Genomic DNA, 20,117 nt, shown 5'->3' on the forward strand with positions numbered 1-20,117 from the left:
TGGTTCTTGTGATTTCCCTATACAGTGGTCTTTTGCCCATATCATATGTAATGCTATGTAAAGATCAAATCAAAAGGACAACTCTGTGTGTGGTTGGTTCCTTCTCCACATTCTCCACATTTCTGGTTTTTGAGAAAGGTTGGAGGAACTAACTTTTCAATATCTTGGGAAGAGGTATGGCAATTTGCCTCTGCTCTAATGTGTTTTCAATTGGTTTTCCTAGATCAATGGAAGAAGATGGCTAAGGTCCTGAGAGGTGCGGGTCACCATCTCATCCCTGTCAAAGAGAATCTTGTTGACAAGATCTGGACAGATCGTCCCCAGCGCCCCTGCAAACCTCTCCTAACCCTGGGCCTGGATTATACAGGTTAGTAAATGGGATTTTCCTGCTTCACATTTTCCCCTCTTTTCCATCATCTACATTAAGGTTCCTTTGAGCTGTCATGAGATTTTCCTCTCTCTTGGCATGATGTGGCATTTGATGAAAGTAATGGTTCCATTCAGCTTGTAATGCCACTTAATGAGGCTTGGTTTATTCTTACAAAACTCTTTTGAATAGCTCTTTTCTTTCTTCTTGTTCTGAAGGCAATGTTCTTTAGTTCTGAGTTGCTAACTGTTGCCCCTCTAATTTATTTACTTTAGGGAGCAGAGCTGAGAATTTTCCCGGCCTCTCTTAAAGTGATATTTTGTTATTTGCTGTTTTTCTTCCTTCAGATTTTAGATTGTGAGCTGGATACTTTGTGTGTGTGTGTGTGTGTGTGTGTGTGTGTGGTGGTGGTGGAGGGGGTAGTCCTTACAGCTAGTCAGTGGTTAGTAGGTGTTGGTAGGTAGTGAGTGATAAGTTTGTAGGTAAAGTTTGGATATGAGATAGCACCAAGGGAGTGAGACTCAAGCTGTAGGGGAGGGAATTTTAGCCATGAAATTTTAAGAGAGAGGGATAGCTTGTGGAATTTAGGCACACTGCCCAGAAGGGGTCCTGGGAAGGTAGTATGGAAGACCAGTCTCTTGGCTAGTGTTTTATAAAGCATTCCAGAGGTGATCTTCAAAGCATCATTTTGTCAGGCTGGTGGAACCCCCCAGCTTCTTCCTTAGGCACTTGGTGTACAAGGTCAGTGACACAGGGTTAGGTTGACATTTTCTCTCTTCATGCTTTGAATTTTTTTTTTTCTGGAGCCTGGGCTCCCACCAGTGGTCCTGCAGCTTAAAGGATCGAGAGGGGTTAGTAGTGAGCTTTTTTTTGCCAAATCCCTTCCCCATTGGAAAACACCAAACTTATTGGCAAGTAGTGACAGATGCCAGGAGTTGATTTTCCTTCCAGAATTGACAGATGCCCCAAATCCCAAAGCTGGGGGCTTGTAGGAAACTCCTTGCATTGGAAGGGGAGTTCCTGGGGAATTGTTATTGTTGTTGTTTTGCTGTGGCTAGTCCTTTTGAGAGGTGCAGATGCCTGCAACGTCTGACTGTGCACCTGAGTAATAGGAAGAGCTATGCTTTTAACAGAGTAATTTACCAGGAATTATTAACTGTAGTTACTCACACACTCCCTGAAACTATTGCCCTATATTGCTCCTCCCTTTCATAGCCAAACTCAAGCAGTTTATTCTGCTTGCCTCTACTTCCTCTCCTCTCCTCAGCCTTTTGTCCTCTTCCTTCCAAACTTCACTATTTCCAGTAAGGCATAACTATTCTTTTAGTCACTCGTGTTCTTAATCTCAGAGTCATCCTCAACTCCTGATTTCCTATCACACCTCATCTAATCAGTTAAATCTTATGATTTCTACCTCTATACATTTTTTGCTTCCATTTCCTTTTCCCAAATGTGAATGCCTACCTTGGGTCCTGTTGTGATAGACTCCTGGTTGGGCTTCCTGTATCAGTTCTATCCCTTCTCCAATCAATCTTTCACATCAATGGCCAGGTGATTTTTTTCCTAAAGTATAAATCTGACCATGCCATTTCCCCTACACAATAAACTTCATTGGTTTTCTATTATCTCCAAAGGTTTTCAGTTTATCTTAGAGGTTTCCTCCTTTATAATCTGAGGTGTTTGGATTACATGAATTCCAAGACCTTTTCTAATATGAAATCAGTACTCCTATAATCCCATGGATGAAGATGACCATAGCTGGTGTGTATGTCATACTTAAGTAAGGTGGCTTCAAGAAACTGTATCAGGCACAATGGCCATGGCCTGACAGATGGAGCTAAACCAGGTTGAGGGTAACTGACAGGCCTCAAACCCTTCAGTGAGTTAGGGGGATGTCTATACCATGTATGTGAAATCTTCTAGTGGAATGGGCAACTCTGCCTCACTTTAATCCAGTTCATATGCAAGTCAAGACATTACCCTTGTGAAGTAATTGGTCCTCTTTGAAATTGAAGGATAAACAATAAACTTAAACTCTACCCTTCTCCTCTCTTTGAGTACATCATTCCTGCTTTGGCTTCATAGTCAGTTAATAAACATTTACTAAGTACCTTCTTTGTGCCAGGCACTATACTTTAGTGCTAGGTATACCACAAAAGGCAAAAGAGACACAGGGAGGTTAATTGACTTGTTTAAGGTCACATACGTAGAAGTGTTAGAGTTGAGATTTGAACCCAGGTCTTCTGACTAGAGATAGTGTTCTTTCCATAGTAATATGCTCCTGCCTCATTACAGTTGTATATGAGAACCCTTATTTTTAAGCCTCAGATATGTGTGTGTGTGTGTGTATTTTTTTTTTTGGCCAGGGCAATGAGGATTAAGTGACTTGCCCAGAGTCACATAGCTAATAAGTGTCAAATGTCTGAAGGTGGATTTGAACTCAGGTCCTCCTGAATCTAGGGCCAGTGCTTTATCCACTGTGCCACTTAGCTGCCCCAGGCTCAGATATTTTAAGAGAGGATTTAAAGCCATACCTCCTGACTCTGGTTTTGCTCACCCTCTCTTCCTTCCCCCCACCTTCTCCCAGTGCTATCTATTTGAGATGCCTGCAATGTATTATCATCAGTAGCGGTCTTGACGGAAATCATAAAGATGGTTAAAGCTAGATCAGACCTCAATTTGTCATTTAGCCTTCAAAACGTTCAGATATTACCCTTATTTTATAGATGAGTATAACTGAGTATCACAAAACTTCACTGATTTGTCCAAAGTTGTACAGCTAGTGGGTAATGGAAAAGGAAGGGGATCACTTGAATCTGTGTTTCCTGTTTTCTTGGATAAAAAAGAAAAAGGCTCTCTTCCCCACACAATTTAAATTTTGTTGGATGTTGGTAGAGTTGTGAAGATTTGATATGGTACTCTTTCTGCCCTATGGAGTTTGTAGTTGAGTAGACTTTATTGGACTATGGCAGCACTTCTGCTTTGAGAGGATTTCCAAATCTAGGGCAGCAACTGCTTTTTTTTTGTTTTTTTGTTTATTTTAGGTGTATCTTGGAAGGACAAGGTTGCTGACCTTCGAGTGAAAATGGCGGAGAGAAAAGTGGTGTGGTTTGTGGTCACTGCCCTGGATGAGATTGCATGTGAGTACTCTGATTTCACTGTTTGGGTGTGTTACTTGATCTCATTGTAGGTTCTCTGGAATCTCTTTGCTCACATCATTTTACTCACTGAGAGGCTGTGGAATGAAGAATGGTTCAGTTACAGTACCAAATGCATACAAGAGATGTCTATTAAGATTGGATGGTGGGGGAGACCTGAGGGAATTTATTGTTATGAAGGATTAATATTACAATTCAGAAACTAAGAATAACCAGGTGAGTGATTGAGCGATATCTGCCTACTATTAGAAATTGCTTGGATGAAGGATCCAAAGATGAAAAAGTATGGCTTAAATGTTCTAAATGACTCTTTGTCCTCTCTGTAGGCCATATTAAACCATTTCCTTCAAGTGTTCTAGGCAGTTATTTACCCCACAGGAAACAGAGACCTCTGGCTAAATCTATTACCTGTAATAGGAATTTGTCAGTTTTCATCTCTAAAGTTGCTTGTGTCTGATCCTGGAGTCTGTGCTTCCCAAAATCTAGGTTATGACTTGAAGGGATCTCATAAGGTCCATTTGCTTTCTCTCTGGCTCTCTGCCAAGTAGGAGGATAGCTTACTTTTTATCTTGATCTCAAGAGAAATTTCTCTTTTCTCTCCTTCTGTCTCTGGAACATCTATACCTGTTTTTCATCCTCTGCAATTAGGAAACTCTTACAAAATTGCTGGCCTAGTTACATTATTGTTAGAGTAGTAGGTGGAAGTTGTAAAGAGGTGAATTTAGATGTGGTGTCAGGAAAAAAAAATAAAACTTTGTAACAATTAGAGCCATCTCCAGGTGGGATGGGCTAGGTTCTAGGTTCCTTCTCCTTGGAGGATGGATGACCACTCGTTGGAAATGTTACAGCTGTTCCAATCCATGTATGGCCGTAGGATCTCTTCCAACTATTGAATGCTTTAATTCTTTGAGATGGCTCTAATGTGCAAAGTGACCTTACCACAGGATCATAATTTAATCTGTTGAGAGCAGAAAGGGACCTCAATGGTCATTTAGTCTAGGCTCCTCAGCTAGAGTTCTGGGCCTGGAGTCAGAGAGACTAAATCTTCCTGAGTTCACATCGGACTTCAGATACTTACTAGCTGTGTGGTCCTGGGCAAGTCATTTAACCCTGTTTGCTTTAGTTTCCTCATCTGTAAAATGAGCTGGAGAAGGAAATGGCAAATCACTCCAGTATCTTAGCAAGAAAATCCTAAATGGGATCAGGAAGAGTCAGACACAACTGAAAAGCCACTGAACTGAACCTCATTTTAAAGGACACTAAAGATGTAGAGTATGAATGGACTTTGGAGAACATCTCTTTCATGTCCTTCATTTTACAAAGGAGGAAAATGAAGCCAAGAGATGGCCCACCTGGACAGGCAGAAGGCAGAGCACGATAGGCAGGCTCTCGCCAGTGGTCAGTACCACAAAGAGCTCCTGGGGTGGTACTTCTGATTTCTAGATTCATTCCTGTTCTACTATAGCTATGACTCACTGCTTTCAGGGAAGCACTTCTCATTGGGACTCATTGAAATTTACAGGAAGGCCCTTATTTGGCTTCCCTTGTGTGTCGCTTTGTTTTGCTGTTTTCCCCAGAGGTTGTTTATGGCCTCATTGCACCACACAGGAGCCTCTCTCTATGACTTCACTCTTCCACTGGTGGGAGAAAACTCCTACCCTGTTCCATTGCTGGAGTTTCTTCTTCGGCTTTCCTTTGTGAGCCTGGATAGTCTCCTAGAGTCCCCCCAAGCAGAGCAAAGAAAGGAGTTGGGGGTGAGGGTACCACCAAGCCGAGCAAGGAAGGGAGTTAGTCATTCTAGCTGTCTTTGTTTGTCAGGCATTGGCAGGATTTCCCTACAAGCGCTCCATCCCTCTCTCCCCTGGAGTCTGTGAACTTTCTGGCTGGAGACACAGTTTGGGCGCCATCTTGTGGTAAAAAAAAAGCTCCCAGTGAGTCACAATGCGTTGGCATGGACCGTAGGCAGTTCTTGACCTGTGCGTTTCTTTTTCTGTGGACTTTGGCTGCCAGTCCCTGAGCCCTTTTCTCTTCCCAGTCCTGGCAATGACTTCAGATCTCCTGCTAGGTAGGTAATGGGGGCCCCCTCTGTTTTATTTTCCAGGGCTGTTCAATCTCCGGGGATCAGACGTGGAGCACAACCCAGTATTTTTTTCCTATGCGATCATAGGAACAGACACAATCAGGTGAATACAGCACATGGCTACTCACTTTTCTTTCCTGTTTTCCTCCTGGGCCTGCCCTTCCTGCCCCCCTGCTTGCCTTAGCACAAGGCCGTATAAACACTGCCTAGGGACATGCTAAACATGGTCAGGTAAAATGGGCAAAGCTCTCCTTCCCCAAGGAGCTGGGTTATTTGGCCTCTCTCTCCCTGCCAGCCCCATTGGACTCTGGGCTGCTGCCTGTTTGGAATGGTTTCCTTCTGCTGCCCCAGGCTGTATAAAACCATCTGTGGCTTTACTTCAGTTGTCAGGAAGATAAAGTCCCCTAAACCATAAGCAATAATAAGGATGCAAGGAGTGGTATTTTATACCCTCTGTGGGGCGGATGTGTTCTCTGGCTGTGTTCTCTGTTGGCTTATAGCTGGTCTCTTTTCCCCCTCCCTCCTTCCTTGTCTCCCTCGTTCTGTCTCTTGTCCCTGCTTCTCAGGCTTTTTATTGATGGAGAACGGACCAAAGCACCTGATGTGAAGGAGCATCTATTGTTTAACTCCAGCCTGGCAGACGAGTTCAAAGTCCAGGTGGTTCCTTACAAATCCATTTTGACTGAGCTCAAGGCCATCTGCACTGGCCTCTCCCCAAAGGACAAGGTGTGGATCAGTGACAAAGCCAGCTATGCTGTGAGCGAGGCCATTCCCAAGGTGGGTGTCATTTTCCTGCAGTCCTGGATCCATCCCTCAAGTTATACCACTGTTCTCAGGTGACTGACCTCCAGTAGTTCCTGTTGGAACTGAGCCCCTTTGTCTCTTTACCCCTGCTGTCTAGTCATCAGTTTCTTTGGAAACTACTGTCAGATCAGAATGATGGTTTTGCCCAATTTCTCTAGAAACAAAGTGGATTCAAAGGAGAAAGGGGAGGAAGAGCCTGGAAGCCTGGGCTTGTGACAACCCTCTCTCCTGTTGTCCCTTCTCCCTTTATTGCCCCCCCCCTCCCAGCAAAAGCTTCTGTCTAGGAATAGGGAAATGCCACAAACCCTGTGAAGGAGTCACTTGCAAGCATACCTTTTCTTTTGAAAAGGACCAGGATTAAGAGGATGTATTTTGCCAGGCCCTTGTTATCTGAGTGACAGCTCTAGAGAGGACTGAGGAGTCAGCAAAGGTTTTAGTGCTGTTTGTGAGCTAAGTGGACAGAGTATTAGAACTTGGGTAATGAGTGAATTCTGGACTCTAGGTTGAGACCCATTCAGTGGACCCTCAACTAGAAGAGATATTGCAATACCAGGCCTCCCAACTAGAAAGGTGTTGTAATAGTGTAGGTAAAAAGTGAGGAAGATCTGTAGCAGGACTGTCTGAGTAAAGAGAAAAGGATGGGGAGCGGGGCAGCTGGGCGGTACAGTGGATGGAGCACCGGCCCTGGATTCAGGAGGACCTGAGTTCAAATCTGGCCTCAGACACTTAACACTTACTAGCTGTGTGACCCTGGGCAAGTCACTTAATCCCAATTGCCTCACCAAAAAAAAAAAAAAAAAAAGAGAAAAGGATGGGGGAGAGAAATTTAGGGGAGGTTGAATGATTGAGACTTGGCAACCAGTTGGATGTAGAGGAGAGAGAATAAAAGACTTGAGGACAGCTCCAACTTTGCAAACTTAGGCAACTGGAAGGACTGGAAGGATAGAAATAGAGAAGTTAGGGGGCAGCTAGGTGGTGCAGTGGATAGATCATTGGCCTTGGAGTCAGGAGTACCTGAGTTCAAATCTGGCCTCAGACACTTAACACTTAACACTAGCTGTGTGACCCTGGGCAAGTCACTTAACCCTCATTGTGCAGCAAAAAAAAAAAAAAAAGAAAAGAAAAAGAAATAGAGAAGTTAGAAGAGGAATGAGTTTAGAGGAAAAGATAATGAGTTCTGTTTTGGACAGGATCAGTTTGAGATGCCTATAGGACATCCAGGATTTGTTATCTAGCAGGCAGTTGTTAATGATGGAACTTTGGAGAGGGATAAGGGCTGAATGAAATGAAATGAATGAATTAATGAGCATTTAGCAGAGTCATCTGCATAGAGATGTTAACTGATTCTTTGGAAGCAGATAAGATCACTGAGAGAAAGCACTGAAAGAGAAAAAGGGGGAACCTAGGGTAGATTCCTGGTGAATACCCACCCATGGAGGGATGGCGTGAGACTTGGATGTTGATCCTGCAGAGGACATTGAGAAGATGAGGCAGCTTGGAAGAAAACCACAGGGCAGTATCACAAACACCCAAAGATGAGAGACTGTTCAGAAGGAGGGATTGATCAACATTGTCAACTTTACACTGTCAAGAGGGCTGAAAGGATGACAGCTAGGAAAAGGCATTTGGATTGATGAGTAAAGAGAACCTGGGAGACTTTGGGGAGGAAGAAGAAGCTAGAATACAAAGGGGTGAGAATTAAGTGGGAGGTGAGAAAGTGTAGGCACACAATGTAGAGAGATTTTTTTTTCCCCTAGGACTTTGGCTGTGAAAGGGAGGAAAGATACCAGACAATGCTCTGAGGAGGATGGTAGGGTCAAATCAGTTTTTTAAAGATGGGAGAAGTCATGCATGTTTGAAAGCAGAAGGAAAAGCATCAGTGGGCAAAGAATGGTTGAAGACTGGATTAAGGGATAAGATTAAGTACACAAATCCAGAGGTTGGTAGTGGAAAGACAAGAATTATCTCGTTCTCTGAGTTTGAAGCAAGAGGAGGGTGTATGGAAAGACACTTGAGTTGATTTGATAGGTAATGGAGGATTGGGAAGAGAAGGAGCTAATGAAGGATGACCTCTCCCCGCCCAGTGAAGTTTGAGGCCAGAGCCCTTGCTTGAGAGGGAATGAAGAACAGTAGTGGTATCTTGAGAAGAAGTTTAGAATGGTCACTGTGTTCAATAGAGTTCAAGAAAGAGTTGATCTGGAAAAATTGGTGGAAATGTAAGCCAGGGCTGGGGTTTGGAGAGGGATGAGAAGTAATAGGATAATGAGGCAGGGGATTGATTCAAGGGCTCAGGGCATGGTAAAGCAGTGTGGTCCTGTTAGGAGGAACCTTGAAAAAGCACTTTATTGCTTAGACCTATGAAGTATTTTCTTTAAAAAAAGTTCTTCATTTCAAATCTGGCCTCAGACACTTAACACTTATTAGCTGTGAGACCTTGGGAAAGTCACTTAACCCTCATTGCCCAACCAAAAAAAAACCCCAAAACATAAAAAAAAAAGTTATTTATTGTGGTATGTGTTATGCTTTTGATCCCTTTTGTGACCATTAGAATATTTTTTCCTGTTGTAATAGTGACACCTACTGTGCCAACTAAATATCTTATTCCACTCTAATGTGTTAGAACTCTCCTCCTGAAGCTAATTTCCTTTTGGTGAAAATAAAAAAGAATAACGATTCAAATTTGATGTTGTCAGGTAAAGGTTTTTTTTTTTTTAAACAAAGGTATTCATTGTTCTTGGGTAAGGGATGGTAGTGGCATCTACAAGGGATATGAGATAGTTAATTCTTTCAGGTTTATGTAGCATTTTGGATGAGAAAAAGAAGTATAATAGTTTGTGGAAGCTGTAATGAACTGACATTTGAGAGATCTGGTTCTTGCTTTATTTATTTTAAAATTCATTTTGTTTTATTAATTAATTAATTTTACTTTGGACAAGCCATCCAAGTGAGAATGTGGGGCTAGGTGATTTTTGAAGACCCTGAAGTCTTTGAAATGCTAACATTCTGTGATTATAATTTACTTTGGACAATGTCAAGGAGGAATTTTTTTTCTTTTCATAATTTACATGGGCCTAATTTTTGAATTTCCCCTAAATTATTATGGTCTGTCCTCAATAATCAGTATCTGATGTGGTTCACCAATTATAGTGCTATTTCTGGGAAAGAAAAGACAAGAATAGGAGGCCTTGCTGGCACGTCCCCACCAACACTGGGTTCCTGGGACTAGGGAGAGTATTCTATTCTGAGCATTGATAAAAAGGCTCACACTGGTAGAGAAATAAGTATCAGATGTGGTCTTTCATTGAACTGATCATCATGGGGATCTTTTAGATGCCTAGATAGACTCTTAGCAATCAGAAATCTAGCAGAGAGCTGGCTTTAGGGTAAGTAACATCTGTTCTCTCTACCCCTAATGGAATGTAAGCTCCTTGAAAGTGGAGATGATTGCATTTTTGGGTAGTCATATTCCCAGTGCCTAGCACAGTGCCTGGCACATGGTAGGTACTTACATGCCTCTTGGTACATTGATTAAAGAGGGATTGAGAGGGCAGCTAGGTGACCCACTGGATAAAGAACTGGCCCTGGATTCAGGAGGACCTGAGTTCAAATCCGGCCTCAGACACTTGACACTTACTGTGTGACCCTGGGCAAGTCACTTAACCCTCATTGCCCCATCAAAAACAAACAAACAAAAAAACCCCAACAAACAAGAGGGATTGAGTCAGAGATTTCCAGAATTAGAAGTTACTTTATCAGTCATCTAGTTCAAACCTTTTATCAAAAGAATCCCTACTATTACATATTCAATAAGGGTTCATCCAGGCTTTAATTAAATAGCTTCCCTGAGATGGAATTAGCTCTCTCTTGAGAAAGCTCTTTTTGTCTTCACATAGCTCTGGTTGTTTGAAAGGTTTTCCTTATTAACATGGAGCTTACACTTGGCTTTTTGTAATTCCCATCCGCTCCTCTAGTTTGTATTCTGGGACCAAGTAGAACAAATCCACTCCTTCTTCCAACATGCCAGCTTTTCAAGACTTGAAGGCAGTTATGTTTCCCCTTAGCTTACTTTTCTCCAAGCTAAACATCTTCAGTTCCTTCCTGGATTATTTCGTTGAGCATGGGCCCTTTCACCATTCTGGTTTTACTTCTCCAGTTGCTGTCTAGCTTTTTAAAGTCCTTAAATTGGGGCATCCAGAACTGAACCCAGGAGGCCAGGTATGGTTTGACCAAGGCAGAATACAGAGACACTATTGCCTCTTTATTCCTTTCAGTACAGCCCAAGAACACAATTCTTCTTCTTCTTCAGGTTTTTTTCAGATGAAACTGCTGTCTGGCTCAGTGCTTCCCCCTCTCCCGTTCTTCTGCTGTTGATTTCTTAAATCCAAATTTGTTTCCATTTATCCCCATTAAATTTCATCTTACTAGGTTTAGCCCAATTTTCGTAGCCCATCAAGACCCTTTTTGGATTCTGACTGTCATCTTAGATTTTAGCTACCCCTCCTACATATGTTTCCTCTGAAGATTTGGAAAGAATACTATCTGAGTTTTAACCTAGCCATAGATAGAAATGTTAAACAACTCAGGCCTAAGCAGGGCTCTCTTGTTCATTTTACCAGAGACACCTTTTCAATCTGATATCACACTATCAATGGTTCCTCTTTGAGTCTGGCTGTTCAATGAGTCTGGAATTCATCCATTTGATTGTATGGTCATGTAGCCCACATTCTTCCATCTTTCCCACAAGAATAGCTAGAGATATTTAGTCAGATGCTTTGCTAAAACCTTGATGAACGATATTACACATTACCCTGGTGTACCAGTTGAATAGCCTGGTCAAAAAAAGGAAATGACATTAGTCTGGCATGACCCATTCTTGATGGAACCATGCGGGCTCTTAGTAATCACTGCTTCTCTTTCTTTCTTTCTTTCTTTCTTTCTTTCTTTCTTTCTTTCTTTCTTTCTTTCTTTCTTTCTTTCTTTCTTTCTTTCTTTCTTTCTTTCTTTCTTTCTTTCTTTCTTTCTTTCTTTCTTTCTTTCTTTCTTTCTTTCTGTCTTTCTTTCTTTCTTTCTTTCCTTCCTCCCTCCCTCCCTCCCTCCCTCCCTCCCTCCCTCCCTCCCTCCCTCCCTCCCTCTCTCTCTCTCTCTCTCTCTCTCTCTCTTTCCTTCCTCCCTCCCTCCCTCCCTCCCTCCCTCCCTCCCTCCCTTTCTTTCTTTCTTTCTTTCTTTCTTTCTTTCTTTCTTTCTTTCTTTCTTTCTTTCTTTCTTTCTTTCTTTCTTTCTTTCTTTCTTTCTTTCTTTCTTTCTTTCTTTCTTTCTTTCTTTCTTTCTTTCTTTCTTTCTTTCTTTCCGTGAGGCAGTTGGGGTTAAATGACTAGCCCAGGGTCATACAGTTAGTAAGTGTTAAATGTCTGAGGCCAGATTTGAACTCGGGTACTCCTGACTCTAGGGCTGGTGCTCTATCCACTGCGCCACCTAGCTGCCCCGACTGCTTCCTTTTCTTTTCTTTTTCTTTTTCTTTTTTTATCTTTTTTTGGTGAGGCAATTGGGGTTAAATGACTTGCCCAGGGTCACACAGCTAGTAAGTGTTAAGTGTCTGAGGCCGGATTTGAACTCAGGTCTTCCTGAGGGCCGGTGCTCTATCCACTGCGCCACCTAGCTGCCCACTGCTTCCTTTTCTTGATGCTTATTTAATCATATCTTTTATACATATATATGCATATATACTTATGTTCACATATACATATATGCATTTTGTTCCATAATGTTCCTCTAGTAAGCAGTACCTTTTTAAACAAAGATTTAAAAAGAAGGAGGAAAAACTGTTTAGCAAAACCAACCTATACCTTGATGGTAGCTGACAGTATATGCAGTATTCCATACTCAATAGTCTTTTACCTCTCAAAAAAAAAAGGGAGGGAGAGCATCATTTTCCCAGCCTTTTTCCAGGGATAAGCTTGATGATGATAATTACCTAGTGTCTAGTTTCACTTTGTCCTTTATATTTACATTGTTGTTTTGTTTGTGTATATTGTCCTCCCGGTTCTGTTTATTTCACTCTGTACCAGTTCACGTGTCTTTCCAAACTTTTCTAAATTCTTATTGTTCCAATTTCTTGTGGTGTAGTATTATTCTCTTACATTCATGTATTACTGTGTATTTAGCCATTTCCCAGTCATGGACACTTAGGTACTTGGCTTCTGGTTCTTTGTTCTCCCGCCATGTGCCCCCCAATATACACACTACTGCTGCTGCTGCTGCTGGGAATATTTTGGTGCATAAAACCCTTCTTTGTGCCTTGCCCTTTCTTGGGTACACACTTAGCATTAGGATCTCTGTATTAAAGATTTTGGTTATCTTAGTACATTTTTTTAAAGCATAATTTGCTTTCTAGAGTGGTTGGGGGGCAGCTAGGTGGTCCAGTGGATAAAGCACTGGTCCTGGATTCAGGAGGACCTGAGTTCAAATGTGGCCTCAGACACTTGACACTTTCTAGCTGTGTGACCCTGGGCAAGTCATTCAACCCTCATTTCCCAGCAAAATAAATAAATAAATAAAATTAAATTAAAAAAATAAAAAATAGAGTGATTGGATTAGGTACAATTCCCCTAAATCAGAAAAGAAGGTCTCCCACTCCCCTCAAGTATTTGTGAACAATCAAAAGAACATGGAAACAATAACTGATTGATCAAAATGGGGTCAGTTTTCAGATAAAACATATGCGTTGCTTGAGATGTACAATTGTGAGAAAATTCCTTGCATCAGTCTTTGGATCTGACCAGGTTTCTTATCATCACAACTTAGGTCTTTAGTTAAGGGTGTCTAAACATCAGGTAGAGGTGGTCCAGTTTCCCAACTACGTAAGACTAAGTTCAAACCATATGATAAATTTTTCTCCCCATTCCCACAGTTGAATAGTTTTCTCACAAGACAGAATTTGGACCAGATCCATAATTGAATACAAAGGGAACTAGCTCCAGAATTGAGTCACAAGATGGAGTCAGTGTGGTTCACTCAATTCTCACAATTAACCACTTGCTGTCCCAATTCTCTCAGTTTGAAATTTCCTCCTTTGAGGATTATTTCTTCTTAAACAGAGGCTAGCCATGTCTTTAGTTATGTATCCTAGAATTTTCTCAGGAATTGCAGTCAAGCTCATTAACTTTTGGTTTGGAAATTTTATTCTTTTTTTCTTTTTTTGAAAATCAAGACCATATGCTAGACCTGTTGTACCTTCTAAAAATTTTTTTCCATGACCTTTCATCTATCAATTTCTGTGGCTCAGCAGTCACATACATCAATTTTTTCCCATTCAGAACTTAGAGATATATTTCATTTGGTTCACATGACCTAATTCATTTAGAGCAGCTAGTTGTTCCCTTACTATTTATTCTGGATATCAACTTCCTATTGTCTATTTTTGTTCTATTCTGTCCCATCCAAAGGTCATTCTCATGGAAAGAGAAAACAAACCAGATAAGAATTAAGTAGCTCTACCTTCTCTCTCTCTCTCTCTCTCTCTCCCCGCCCCCCCCCCCCCCATTGTCAGTTATCATTGTCCCAATAATTACTCTTTTTTATTTTGGTGGGGCAATGAGGGCTAAGTGACTTGCCCAAGGTCACACAGACTGTAAGTGTCAAGTGTCTGAGGTTGGATTTGAACTCAGGTCCGCCTGAATCCAGGGCCTATGCTTTATCCACTGCGCCACTTAGCTGCACTCCCCCCCATTTATTTATTTTTTTTTAAAGTGAGGCAATTGGGGTTAAGTGACTTGCCCAGGGTCACACAGCTAGTAAGTGTTAAGTAAGGTCTGAGGCTGGATTTGAACTCAGGCACTCCTGACTCCAGGGCCGGTGCTCTATTCACTGTGCCACCTAGCTGCTCCCCTACCATTTACTCTTTTTTTTTTTTTGTGGGGTAATGAGGGTTAAGTGACTTTCCCAGGGTCACACAGCTAGTAAGTTGTCAAGTGTCTGAGGCCGGATTTGAACTCAGGTCCTCCTGAATCCAAGGCCAGTGCTTTATCCACTGCACCACCTAGCTGTCCCCATCCCCCTATTTACTCTTTTTTTTTTTTGGTGAGGCAATTGGGGTTAAGTGACTTGCCCAGGGTCACACAGCTAGTAAGTGTTAAGTGTCTGAGGCCAGATTTGAACTCAGGTCCTCCTGAATCCAGGGCCGGTGGTCTATCCACTGAGCCATCTAGCTGCCCCCCCCCCCCCCCCCAGCCATTTACTCTTAAGCAGAAGATTTCTCCCTTCTGGGAGCATAGGATTGGGCCACTCTTTCCTATCCATCCCATTGTGCCCACTTTTGCTTTTATCTTCCATACATATCTTTTGAAAAGCAAAATTGATTGGTGAGCGGTTTTTTTTTTTTGTGCATTGGTCTCTTCAGATGATACTTCTTTTTCATCTTCTATCACAAACTCTGAAGTTTATAAATCCTTAAGTTCTTATCATTTCCATCCCAGCAACCAGCTCTTCCCTTTATAAATCAGATTTATAATCAAATTTCCCCTTCTTGGATTCTCCACCTTTTGAAGGATGAAATTTTCATTAAGGCAAGTTAAGAAATTGTTATTGCTGCTTTTGGCAAAGAAAGAGTACTATCCAGCAGATGTTTGGAAAATTGAAGTCACTCATTGTAACCCTCCCATGTCCCTGTGCTAGGCCTGTAATTTGTTTTTTAAACTTCTTGTGGTTTCTCCCTGTTCGGTCTGTAGTATATTAGGGATAGGCTGAAGGACTGAATCTAGGATTTCTTTAGTATCAGAAACTTCTGGATGATAGAACACCTTCTACTAGTGCAATTCAGAAACTTACTGCAACTTCCCGTCTTAGAGAATTACCTTGAACATTGAAAGATTAAGTCATTTGCTCAGTGTCATATAACAAATAGTGTCAGAGAAAGGATTTGAACCCAGGTCTTACTGGCTTTAAGGCCAACTCTATATCTGTTATGCCACCTTGCTTCTATATAGCATACTAAGATGATAAAAATCATGTCAATTTGTTTGTTTGTTTGTTTGTTTTTGGCAGGGCAATGAGGGTTAAGTGACTTGCCCAGGGTCACACAGCTAGTTAAGTGTCAAGTGTCTGAGGCTGGATTTGAACTCAGGTCCTCCTGAATCCAAGGCCAGTGTTTTATCCAAGGCGCCACCTAGCTGCCCCAAAATCATGTCAATTTATTCTGCCCCAGATCTTTACCTGCATGTTTTCCCCCATGCTTCCCTTCTTTTTCCCGGTTTTCCTTGAAGAGTACATCTCAGAATTGTCAGGAACCTTAGATATCACCTACTTCAACCTCTTATGCAGTGCCGGAATTGCTTCCACAGCATCCTTAACCGGGTCCAGCCTTCCTTGTTGGTGTCTCATTTCATTTTAACTTTATTTTTGTCTTGTGAACAAAAGGCTAGTCACTCATTTGTATTATGAACAAAAGACTAGTGTCTCCTATTAGTGTTAGAGTAATAGGCTTTTGTGACTATAGAGGGCAAGAATTACAGCCCTTAGCAAGGGGTTCTTCACAAAAGTGGTTCTTCAGAGCATGACTGTACTCACCAGAGGTCATTGTTGATGTCCTTTCTGTCTATGGGTAGAGTTGACGCATGGGATTTCTAACCAAACACTGCCTTCTGCTATAGGAACACCGCTGCTGCATGCCGTACACCCCAATATGCATTTCGAAGGCTGTGAAGAATTCCACAGAGTCGGAAGGCATGAGGAGAGCCCATGTAAGTAAAGGTTTAGGATGTGGCTCTAAGCCCTAAAGGGAGCTTTCCCTCCTGAGGTTTAGTAATCTCTGTATTGACCCTGAGCCCTGAGTTAGCAAAGCCTCATTAGAGATAGTGTGTGGCTTCCCTGCTCTTCCATGACTGTCATGGCCTATGTTGGTCCAGTGTTTGAAATGATTCTTTTTTTCTATTTGCCTTGTTTGTTGCAGAGATGGCTAGGAAGTAGGGGAGATTTGGGGTCCTAGGGCCCTTTTCTGATTATATCTTTCCTACAGAACTGTTGTGTGTTGCTCCCTTCCTCTAGAACGGTGGAAAGTGAGGTGGCCTCTGCACATTTGGGCATGAATTTTGTGGCACTGCTGATATACTCTCAGAGGAGGGCGCTTCCTTTGGGGTCCATTAGCTGCTCAAGATGCCTCATGGAAAGCTGGGATTTCCCCTTTCTTCTCTCTCTGTTTCTAAATCTTAGCATCAATTATGCATCTGTTTTTATCATTCTTTGCACAGATCAAAGATGCTGTTGCCCTCTGTGAGCTCTTTAACTGGCTGGAGAAAGAGGTTAGTTCTTTTTCTTTCTTCCTGTAACATATTTTTGTACAGCCCATGATGAATCTGTATTTAACATCTGTGAATCTTGAATTCTCCTGCCCTCTAAAGCAGAGGTTTAATTTCAGGGCAGAACCCTGCCTGTTTGTTGTACTTTTTAGGATTGGTCCTGGTGATTGGATGTTACCAAAAAAAAAAAATCTTTGTCTCCACTTGGAATATTTTATTAAGGGAGTTCAGAGAACGGGATGTGGGAGGAGATGTAAGGGGTGAAAAGTATCATCTTGGTCAGTCATTTTTCCTTTGGAAGGAATTGCCTTGAAGCTATCACAGTTCCATTGTGTTTACCCTTGTGGAATCCCCCTTTGCATGTATTTTTCAAAGTGAAGCCCAGGAGGCCAATTTCTTCCCATTTTTGTTTATAATCTGCTTTTAAATTTAGCTGTCCTTTTTTATAATAGTGAAGATTGCAGGTAGCTAATTTTTTTTTTTTTTTTTTAGTGAGGCAATTGGGGTTAAGTGACTTGCCCAGGGTCACATAGCTAGTAAGTGTTAAGTGTCTGAGGCCGGATTTGAACTCAGGTACTCCTGACTCCAGGGCCGGTGCTCTATCCACTGCGCCATCTAGCTGCCCCACAGCAGGTAGCTAATTAATCATGGAAAGCTCTCTGAATTTGGAGCAAGAAGATCTGAATTTGAGTCCTGGCAATTAGAATGTGAGCCCCTTGAGAGCAGGGACTATGTTTCTGCCTTTCTTTGTAACTCCAGCACTTAACATAGTGCCTGACTCAAAGTAAAACACTTAATCAGTGCTTACTGACTGATTAACTGACTGGCTGGACTGCCCATTTACTAGCTATGTGACCTTGGACAAGTCCCAGGAACCCTCTGAGCTTCTTTCCCCAACTGTATTCTGAACATTATAATTCCTGCCCTGCCTCATGCAAGGTTGTTTTGAAAATTAAATGAAACAGGATACATGAAAGTGCTTTGAGAACCATAAAGCACCAAAGGAATATGCTTGGATACTTTCAGGAGCTGAGATTTTATTGGTGTGAATTCTTCTGATGCAAAGCACACTTTCTCTATCCCTTAGCTGACTGTTTCATGAGTTACCATGACCAGAAACAACCACCTTCTCATGATGGAAACCTCCATGTTTAGCTAGGCTCATTTATACACAGTGATTTGTCACTGGGCCTATGCTTGAAACCTTTCCATGTTATAGGCCTTATTTGAGCCTGTGCTCTGCCACCATAAGCTAGAACCCACGGTCTTCCCTGGAAGTGTTTAGTAGCATTTATTCTTCAGAAAAATGCATTAGTGAAAATTAAAATTGGTACACATGAGATGGAGCCCTGGTGATTTTGTTCTAGGAGCTCTTGACCTAAGGTCCTTGAACTTGTTAAAAAAATTTTTTGATAACTGTATTTTGACATAAATTGATTTCCTTTGTGATTCTATGTATTCTTTTTTAAAAATATACATTTAAGAACATTATTCTGAGAAGGGTTTGGGGGCTTTACCAGATTTCCAAATGGCCCCAGGACGCAAGAAACAGTTAACCCCTGATTTATAGCTAGGCCCTGATTAGTGAGAATAATGAAGCCTCTGAACTGGCTGCATTATTTATGCAGCATATTTCCATTGGGCTGGAACCAATTACCATATTTTACATAATTATAACTTTGAATAAGGCAAATGCAAAAACATGCAATCATTTCAAGGGATTCATTATTCTCACTACTTGGGATTTAACTGTAGTCTAATCCCTTCATTTTACAGATGAAACTGATACCTAGAGAATTTGGGGAGTGATTTACTCCTGGTCACTAGCTAGTTTGCATTGAATCAGAATTAGAATCCAGGTCTCCTGGCCCCCAGTGTAGAGCTTTTTTCCCATCATACCATAGATATATTTCAGTTCATGCAATTTGGGTGAATTAGATACTTTAAAAATCACGCACACACTGAACTGAAGAGGGCATATGCTGTATCTTTTAGAGCCGTATCTGTGATCTGAGACTTTAGAATGAATTAAACCTTTAGCTTGCCCCTCTTCCTATTTCGTGCAAGGTAATTAAATTAGGTTTTAATTTTCCAGATGATTTACTTCCTACTTCCTTGTTAGGTTCCCAAAGGCACTGTGACAGAGATCTCAGCAGCAGACAAGGCAGAGGAATTTCGTAGGTGAGAAATTCCAGTGTTTTGGGGATCCTCTCATCTTCTGTTGGCTTTTGGGATGGGCACACTAAGGCTGGCAGGCAGGGTGTGGGGCATAATCTAAGAGTTGAGCTCAATAAAAAATCAGTCCCTGAAGGGCATTTAGGCATCTGGTTAGTGCCAGCTGGGATTGACACAATTTTTCTCTTTCAGGCAGCAGGCTGATTTTGTGGACCTCAGCTTTCCAACGATTTCCAGCACTGGACCCAATGGCGCCATCATTCACTACTCGTAAGGGATATGGAGGAGCCTGCCAGTGGCCTTGTTGCTGCTTCCATAGCGGAGTCTGATCAGGGGAGAAAAGTTACTTTGTGGGAGGCTGTTAGCTCTTGTGCCAGCATGTTAGATTAGGGAAAGTACACTATTCCCTCCTTGCACCCATCCCATGTAGTGGGGAGGGAAGGCTCTTTGGATGGCTGATAGATCCATTGCCTTTTTTTTTTCCCAATTGATGAAGAATTTATTAAGCATCTACTATACACTAGGCTTAGGTGACACAGATGCCAAGAATTAAACAATATCTGATCCATTGCCCTCTTTGTGTGTGTGTGTGTGTGTGTGTGTGTGTGTGTGTGTGTGTGTGTGTGTGTGTGTGTGAGGCATTTGGGGTTAAGTGACTTGCCCAGGGTTACACAGATAGTAAGTGTTAAGTGTCTGAGGTCAAATTTGAACTCAGGTCCTCCTGAATCCAGGGCTGGTGCCCTATCCACTGTGCCACCTAGCTTCCCCCTGATCCATTGCCTTTTTTTTTTTTTTTTAGTGAGGCAATTGGGGTTAAGTGACTTGCCCAGGGTCACACAGCTAGTAAGTGTTAAGTGTCTGAGGCCGGATTTGAATCAAGGTACTCCTGACTCCAGGGCCAATACTCTATCCACTGTGCCACCTAGCTGTCCCCTAATCCATTGCCTTTTAACCTGCCTCTTATATAAATGATAGCATGGGAAGGGCATTGACTCTGGAACCAGAGGACTTGGATTTAAAACCCATCTCTGACCCTACCTGTGTGATCTTGGGTAATGCATTTTACCTCCCTGAGCCTCAATTTCCTTATCTTTCAAGTGAGGAGTGTCTAAGTCTATGATCCAGTGATCAATTAGGAAGAGTTAGAACAGGGTTGCCCAATCTTTTGGAGGACCCAGGAGCTTTATTGAAGGCATTTTAAGGGCTCATGAACCCTCCCTGGAAGGACAATAAGTGGGCACATT

At 42.0% G+C, this 20,117-nt stretch overlaps 1 protein-coding gene across 3 annotated transcripts in view; it reads left to right on the top strand.

Annotated features, from left to right (window-relative positions):
* The window catches only part of XPNPEP1 (X-prolyl aminopeptidase 1), a 66,298-nt gene that overhangs the window by 32,385 nt on the left and 13,796 nt on the right, over positions 1 to 20,117 (top strand). For all 3 annotated transcript variants that reach the window (XM_043986949.1, XM_043986948.1, XM_043986950.1), the window contains 8 exons: positions 224 to 367; positions 3,412 to 3,507; positions 5,627 to 5,708; positions 6,172 to 6,382; positions 16,054 to 16,143; positions 16,651 to 16,701; positions 18,821 to 18,879; positions 19,066 to 19,143. In XM_043986949.1, the coding sequence (XP_043842884.1) occupies positions 224 to 367; positions 3,412 to 3,507; positions 5,627 to 5,708; positions 6,172 to 6,382; positions 16,054 to 16,143; positions 16,651 to 16,701; positions 18,821 to 18,879; positions 19,066 to 19,143 (811 nt within the window). The remainder of the gene's footprint in view (positions 1 to 223; positions 368 to 3,411; positions 3,508 to 5,626; positions 5,709 to 6,171; positions 6,383 to 16,053; positions 16,144 to 16,650; positions 16,702 to 18,820; positions 18,880 to 19,065; positions 19,144 to 20,117) is intronic.

Source organism: Dromiciops gliroides, chromosome 2, assembly GCF_019393635.1.
Source record: "Dromiciops gliroides isolate mDroGli1 chromosome 2, mDroGli1.pri, whole genome shotgun sequence".
NCBI classification, from domain to species: Eukaryota; Metazoa; Chordata; class Mammalia; order Microbiotheria; family Microbiotheriidae; genus Dromiciops; species Dromiciops gliroides.